General features: G+C 38.3%; 1 protein-coding gene across 1 annotated transcript; it reads right to left on the bottom strand.

Annotated features, from left to right (window-relative positions):
* Positions 1 to 536: 536 nt before the first annotated feature.
* LOC147638044 (cytochrome c) lies at positions 537 to 2,151 on the bottom strand. The gene is made up of 3 exons (XM_086797833.1): positions 1,964 to 2,151; positions 1,203 to 1,336; positions 537 to 931 (listed from the first exon to the last, which is right to left on the bottom strand). The coding sequence occupies exons 1-3, from the start codon at positions 2,073 to 2,075 to the stop codon at positions 836 to 838; spliced, it is 342 nt and encodes a 113-aa protein (XP_086653959.1). The 5' UTR covers positions 2,076 to 2,151; the 3' UTR covers positions 537 to 835.
* Between the last annotated feature and the right edge of the window lie 6,610 nt (positions 2,152 to 8,761).

The following is an 8,761-nucleotide window of genomic DNA, read 5'->3' as shown; positions in this document are numbered from 1 at the left end:
CCAACACACACACGCACACACGTGCACACAAAGTTATTGTGCATGGCAATACTGAACATGGGAACCAAGGTCCGCAGAGGCATTAGGACAGCAGCAGCTAGCTCTTCGGGATACCCCTACAATCGTGTACTAGCACAGTAACAGCTAGCGAATCGATATCCTGGCTCCCACCTTAAAGATGATCCCTATCATACTTGCACAATTTTGACCTTTTTGGACAGAGCAACAAGCCTTTGACCTTTATATGCTCGGGAAGTATACACCACCAATAACTAAATCTAGATTCTGGTCAAAAAGTATGAGCACTCTTCCCAATAGGGTAAGTTATCCCTAAAAATCATAGATGCATGTAAAAAGTATGAGCACTCTTCCAGCTGGGGTAAGTTATCCCTAAAAATCATAGATGCATGTAACTGCTGTCCTATTTCTGAAGCCATAGCACATTAAGTATTTCAACAATCCCTACTCAATAGAACTGCACACGAATAGGTCACAAGACCCCTATGAAACAATAAATCACAAGCAGTAGAACTAGCTTTTTGGAAAAACCAATACTTTCTAAATTTTATTGTGTGCGGACAAAGAAGGCATTACACTGTATCACAAAATAAGCTCCGGGCATGACACACAACTCAATGTGAGAAAAATGGGACGGCGTACCTACAAAAGGCCAAAAAGACAAGATCTAGATTGCTCAGGATCTGTTCAAGATTATTGCACCACGCACTGGATTCCTTGAAAAATCCTATAATCTGGGCATTTTAGTCTCTCAACAGCAATGTGCTGCTTTCTCATGATTTGAGATTCATCTGAAAAAAGAGGCAGCATTGCCACCTCATTCTGCAGTCGACTCCTTCAGGTATGCAATGAGATCAGCTCGCTCTTGGGGCTTCTTCAAGCCTGGGAAAACCATCTTTGTTCCTGGGATATACTGCACAGATGGAAAGAAAAATGAACAAAGTTAGAGCAGGAGAAAGCTCCTCATGAATACACACATCATCAGATTGGTAATCCTATCATGGACGACAGGCTGCACACATGCGAAGTGGCTCTTCATGGACATCATCAGATCAGTAATCCCTTCCATGAACAATAGGCTGTACAAATGCAAACCCGCCGAAGTGTGTATATGACTTATGAACTAATACAAGTGACTATTCATTTTCAGAAATAATAAAAGGACGGAATCTATAAATGCACACCTTCTTTGGGTTAAGTAGATACTCATACAGAGTTTCTTCCCCCCATACAACAGCTTTATTCTTGTTGGCATTAGAATAAGAGTATCCTGCCGTCGTTCCCGACTGCCTTCCTAACAGACCATTCAAGTTGGGGCCTGCAATCCGCACAGCAGAGAGCCGGACACCAATTTAGCACGGAAGAAATAAATCAAGGCAGAAAAGTAGAAATTCCTCCGACATTGCTCCCATGGCCTAAATCCATCTATAGTTAAGAGCTTGTTCAAAGAGGTGGAACCGTGATGACACTAAAGCAAACACCTCCTGGGGTAATGTGGTATACTAACACACCTTCTAGGGTTAGATCACAGCGTAAAACCTGACAAATGAGCCGCTAAAATGGAGATGTACAGTCCACGGTGATGGTAAACCCTTAAAGCACATACTTGGGTTAAACCCTGATTTCAATGCACGCAAAAAAGGCATATAAGGGATGGAAATGTACGATTAAACCTGACATTACAAGAGCACGCTTGCTATGTACAATAACCCCTAACCACCACACTAGAAAGTAAATCTGTTAAACCCTGGCAGCACAAATTCAATAAACTCTAACTGCAGCAGTAGCTCAAAACCCTAGAACAAATCTCAAAACAAATCTGCTAACGCTCACTTGCCCCAGTAGTGGTTTCGTTCTTCTGAAATCAGCTCGGGCAGCATTTTCGCTCTACAGAGCAGTGAGCGTAAAGACAAAGCTAGCCCTAATTCGGAAGGGAAAACTACACCTTGTCGGTGGCCAGCGCCCTTCTCGACGACATGGCACTGCGCGCATTTCGTTTTGAAAATCTTCTCTCCAGCTTTGGGATCACCGGGGGGGGCATCCCCAAAGGTCGCCATACAGTAGGGTTACGAACTGCAAAAGCAGACAAAACCTGAGGTGTAACACACACAGAGAACGCAAGGCAGCGGAAAGACGATGGGGAAAGTACCACCTCGTGGGAACCCTTGACCGGCCCTTGCCGGTCATGCCCACCGGTCCATCGTCGCCGTCCACGGACACGGTCTTAGATGCATCCACGTGCTGCGTAAAGCAGCAGCCCACGTGGTACGTTCCCACTTGGCCTGTTTAAAAGCGTGTCTCCCACGAAAAACATCAAAATATTTGCATTGAAGTGCCATGTCGTGTTAGTTCTCGAATCAGCTCCTTGTATTTGCCTTGTGAGATCAGGGCTTCATGGTGGATGAGCAAGATCGCTCAAAAACTATGTCATCAGTGGTTTTTTCTCACATCCATCTAGCAAAAATTGTAGTGATTTTGTAGTTCTCCATTGCCAGCTTTGATGACTTTGGCAAGCACTATAGCCAGTGCATCCCAAATCATCGCAAATCAACACTATGCTTTATTGCTGTGAGTTTTTACAATCTTAAGTCTTTCACTCTCTTTGATACTATGGTGCAAAACATAGAAGCTTCTCAATGGAGTGGTTGGTCTCATTTTCCTCGTGCTTTATTGTGGCTCTCTTAGGAAGCTTCTCGATGGGAAGGTTGGCCCTCTTTTCCTCATGCTTCAATGCTCTCAAGAAACTTGTGCATCACACTAAGTTGCTTTATTTCTTCACCAACTAGGTACATGCACTCATTGTTATTCACCTTTTCAATTTTCAGTCTACAGACTCGCTTCAAAGATTCGAGACTAATGAATTTAGATGTGCATTATTATCAACTTTTTCAACTTTACTACAATGTATTGAGAGCAACTTTTTCAAATTTACCACAATGTATTGAGAGCACAATTACATCCAACTCCAACGTATCATTTATTTCATGAGCATTTACAACTTAATGAGGACCTCGTCCTCAATCACTACAAGAAAAAGCTACCATAAAGGGAGGCCACATTGTAAGTTGATCTTTGTGTAAGTTTAAAAGGTTGCTCGACATATTTCTGTTGGCCAGGCTACCCTTTTTTTGTAAGAAAACACAATAGTGGAAGCATAATCTTTATAATACAAAGCACTGGATTGTAGAAACAAGTGGAGAGTAAACAATATTACTGCTTGATGGTTGTCTACCCACCCATGTGCTCCGAGTAGGGAGCTTTAATCTAGACAGAGTATAGACAGAGGATGTCTTACTTACAAGAGTGCTTCATCCCAATGAGCTCGATGATCAACAAAGGATGCCAAACTAGTCTATATATAGTGCCCAGGATCGGCATACACATAGGTCAGCCACATCGACCAACCCTCAACTTGGTCCAAAATGATTAACCAACCATATCATCCAAGTAGGACCATATTGGACTATAATAACATCTCGTGAGATATTACATAGCTCCTATGACCATCTAAGACTGTCTGGACTCTCAAACAACGGGCCTTGCAAGAAACCCTAAGAACAATGTGTCCTCAATTTGTTGTACAACACTCACTATTGCAATTGCATAGTCTACACAAGCATGCATCCTACTTGGCAGTAGAGTGCCAAATCTACATAACATGTCTCCTAACCATGTGACCACATATCTAGTGTATAAACTAGGAACTGCCCAGGTGCTCACCACAACGGCTACTCCTCATATAGGAGGCCATATAAAATAGAGCACATCCGTCATCACCATCAGCAATAACACAAGGATGGAGGGTTAAGCAAATGCTTTGCCAACACCCCTCCTTAATGTCCACCCATAGTAGGTGAGCCTCTTTGATCAAACACGACTCGATAAAGATGGCAATGTAGCAAATCTCTCCCAAGAGCCTTTGTGAAAATATCTCCACAGCTCTCTATTGTTCAAGCGGTATGTGTTTAGTTTGCTGTTTTTTATTTTGGAGTCTTGAATGTGTTTAGTTTGCTATTTTTATTTTGGAGTCTTGAATGTGTTTAGTTTGCTATTTTTTATTTTGATTTAAAGTTTATTTACATTAGGGCATTCTATTTTCATGTCTTGGAAAGGAAAGACCCTGGTTTCTTGTTGATTTACATGATTTTGGAGCCCAAAAGCTTAGATTTCATTGCATTAAGCCAAGGAATAGCCTACCAATTGTGATTAAGAGCGGAATCTACTTCGCATTGTTTAAATTGGTAGCTTAGAAGCATGCAAAACCAACAAAAAATTCATCAAAAAACACTTAAATACATGTATAACCACCATTAACTAGGATTAGGACCCTTAATCACTTCTTATCAAGTGCAAAAAACCTATATTAAAAAACAGGCTAAATGAGCTCTCGAGTTGGGAGATGTCAGCCCACAGTCTCGTGAAAAACGACACGAGTCAAGCACATGAGCCATGAGCTTGGAGACGTGAGACATGAGTTTGGAGACATGATCCCACATCCCATAGTATCATGAATAATAACTCTCTCTCTCTCTCTCCACACTCACACCCCCCGTATCCTCTACACCCACTTTGTACCCACGATGATGAGGATGGTGATCCTCCATGATAAGGACAATAAGGAAAGTCAATATATAAAGTATCGTTTGCTTCAAGATGTTTTTCATTATAGGTAAACCATTCAGTGAGAGTAGTCTTTCTGACATTTTTCTTGTGAAAAATATCCACAATATTATCACCATCTCTAAAGATAACATTATGTCCCCCCCTAGGTAAGTGAGACATACCATGCATCCCAATACTTTCTATTTCATCACCCACCGTGGAAAACATCACCACCTTGTAGAGTCTGAAATATTATTATTGCTCTATAATGCCCCTTATATACATACTTATACTTAATTGTTGAAATTGTGGAGCATATTTCCATATTTATATGTGCATTATATGTCACTGATAAAAAAGGGTTATATGGCACAACCCATCTATTATCAATGTTACATTTTTTCACTATTGCTGTTAGTATTCTACCATCATTGCAATGCATATACATAGGGTAACCACTACTATCCACAGTAGTCTCTTTTTTTTGTAAACCTACGTGGATAGTTCCTTATGCCTTTCCCTTCCCTCATATAATCAACATTTAGATTTTAATGGTTTGCAAGGCCCATGGATACAATGCAAGACAACCTCCAGCAAAGTGGGGAACATTTACTTACATGGTAATTAGGCACACACCAATCAATTATAGTAATGCGTAGTCTCATAGGTTTATGAAGATTGTCCAATATCAGTAAAGTTTGTGAATACGACACAACCACCTTACCAAAAAGCTATTTCTTAATGATGTATCTCATCATATCTGAGTGCTTTTGGTTTTTTTTAAAAAAAACTATAGCTATCAAATTTGGTCAATCACATGCACTCTGTCTCAAAAGTAAAGCATCTAAAACCTCTTTTTCTAGTTTGGATTGCAAGTAAAAGTAATAAATAGACCATGCTTGCCCTTGGAACGGACAATTGCCATTGCATCTTGATATAGTTGATACATTTACCATGGCCCACTAGTAAAACTAACTCGAAGGTAATACTATTCTACATGCAACTAAGCTACATGGAATACCCCTTCTGCTCTCTTGTGCATAAACCATACTTGCCAAACCATTATCAACCACTATTCTACATGCAACTAAGCTACCTAGAATACCCCTCTACTCTCTTGTGCATAAACCATATTTGCCAAACCATTATAAACTTAAGAACACAAAGTTTCTTGAATATTACAGATCCATGATAACTTTGATTCTTCAATGCTATAATAAGCATCTACCGTATAGCCCACATTACAGGATATATACCTAATGTGGAAATTCATGAAGGACATACCTTCCTTTTCTTTATAAAAAAAACATAGCGGGGGATTTCTCGCACATTCTCCCTTCTCATTGTATCAACAACTGGTATTTCTCTCTCATGATGTCCCAAAAGGAAGACACCACAGTTGCATCCTCATTAGCTCCATTCACATATGCCACTAATCTCTCATTATGTTCCAAATATGAAGATACTATAGTAGTATCATTCATTGCTATCCTTCTTATTGCACCCCTCATTAGCTACACTTTTGCAGATGTCACAACTCTCTCATTATGTGCCACACATGAAGGTATTGTAGCAAGATCCTCATTAGTTCCATTCAGTGTTACCCTTCTTGGTGCATTATAAGAAGTTATGTTCATAACAATTAAACGACACATGATTTTAGTAAGTTTCAATCTCTTTGCCACCAGTGCCATACATGAAGGTGTTATAGGAGCACCCTCATTAGTTTCATTCATGGTTAGCCTTCTTCCACCAGTGCGATACATGAAGGTGTTATAGGAGCACCCTCATTAGTTTCATTCATGGTTAGCCTTCTTCCTTTAAAATAATGCCATGACGCATGTCTTCATTAGGTTCATTCACTACCACTAGCATACCTTCATTAGGTTCATTCACTGCCACCCTTGTTATTTCACCTTCATTAGGTTCATTCACTACCACTAGCATACCTTCATTAGATTCATTCACTGCCACCCTTGTTATTTCACCCTCATCATTCTCCATTCTCTGATACCACTACTCTTTCATTAGGTGCCAAAGATGAAGACACTTCACCCTCATTATCTCTATTCATTGTTTCTCTTCTTAATGCACTCTCGTTGCTCCATTTAATTGATACGACTATCCTCATATATTGTGCCAAAGATGAAGCTATTGTAGGAGGACCCTCATTAGTTCTATTCATTATTACCCTTCTTGTTGCATTATAAAAAGTCTTCCTAGAAATTGGATGATGAAGGCTTCTAGTAAGTTTCAATATTTCGGGTAGTGGCATACCTTCATAAGCTTTGATTCCTTTCCAGAAAGTCCTTTTCCTAGCAATCTCACGATGAATACTTCTATTAAGTTTCAATGTTGCTGCTAATGGCCGCATAGCCTTGTTAGATGCATTCACCATTTCCCTTTGAACTCTATCCTAAGCAATCTGGGATATCTTAGTCTTGGATTAGCAAGCATGCATCGAAGTTGTTTTTACTATTGACATAGAGTTGTGCACATACCCTTGTCTATATGTATGAAAGTTCTCCTTCTCAGCATGATTAACACAATGTCCTAATTCACTCTCTGTCACATGAGTCTCTTACATCAATATGTCACCATTATTATAGGCAATACTATGCCCCCTTGCATATCATAGCAATTAAAATCAGTATCCCCCCTTGACTCATTTATGCTTATTCTTTTCCCATTACTTCTCTGATTACTTTGCTTATTCTTCTCCGATTACTTATCTTATTCTTCAAAACATTCAAGGATTTTGCTTGGAGAGGATGCGTCAAACTGGTTGCCTTACCATTCTCACCAAAAACCCATATCTGGTCAAGTATTAAATCAAAACCATTTATCTTATAAAAAGTTTCTTTAATCTCTCTCTATATACATATACATATATATGTAGATAAATATATATATATATATACATAAATATATATATATATATATATATATATTAAATATTAAATATTAAGATATCTATACTAATAAACAAACTTATCTTCATGAAGAAGGATTAATCTAACCACAAATAAAACTTTTTCTAAGGGGTTAACTTGGTCCATTGAATCCATCTAATAGTTTTTCTTTAATTATTTATTTTTTATTTATTATATCCAATAAAAAATACATAATAATAAACATTTATAAGTTAAAGTAGCTCACACCAAAACACACACAATACACATAAAAGGACATACCTACAATTTAAACAATCCCCTTATCAAGCATCAAGAGATAGTGCAAAGCACAACATATTAAGCATCCCTTGAAGCCTAGAAGGCAGTCCACCTAAGCCAACCCCCCAATTTTGCAAGAAGAGATAGCCATGTTAGAGGTCTCACTACTGCCATGGTAGCTACCAAAACCCTACCATTTTTTCCCAGAGCCCATCAATTTTCCCATGTAGGAAACTACATCCCAAACTTTGAGCTCATGAAAGAGAGGGCATTATCCAATAGATCTAAATGAAACCATATACTGAGGAGATGTATGTATCTTCAATGTGAAATATAGTGTCAATGGCCATGAACTCGACCTCTCCTATCCCACTCTTGCCTACATGAGAACATCCCTATAATTAAATCAACTAAAAGATCTCAACATCGACACAATCATTAATATACAAACATTAAGATTGAAAGAACAATAAACATATATAAGTTAAAGTAGCTCACACAAAAACATACATAATACACACAAAGGATGACATATCTACAATTTAAACAATAATAAGACAAAATGAAAAAAATATAACTTAAAATTTTCTTATAGAAAAAATAAGAAAGGTCTACCTAAGCACTACTCATATCATGTAACTTTGGTAGGTTCTCAAAATACTCAATACAAGCTTGCACTCGAAAATACCTTAATAACACTCCTCCTATCACATAACTTTGGTAGGTCCTCAAAATACTCAATCCAATCTTGCACTTAAAAATACCTTAACCAAAAAAATACACAATGAATTAATAACAATTTCAATGAATGTACCCTGAATGTACCCTAATTGTGCATACATATATATGTATGTGTATTATATTTTACACATGTTTATACAAATATCCATAGCCATACATTTGTGTCTACACACACATAGATGCATATGTTATAAGTGCTTAAGAATTTATGTACCTATATGTATATA

The sequence above is a fragment of the Cibotium barometz genome, chromosome 5 (assembly GCF_041138505.1).
Source record: "Cibotium barometz isolate CiBa-2024 chromosome 5, ASM4113850v1, whole genome shotgun sequence".
Classification (NCBI taxonomy): domain Eukaryota; kingdom Viridiplantae; phylum Streptophyta; class Polypodiopsida; order Cyatheales; family Cibotiaceae; genus Cibotium; species Cibotium barometz.
Note: the sequence above shows the minus strand (reverse complement) of the source record. Positions and strands in the feature narration are given on the sequence as shown.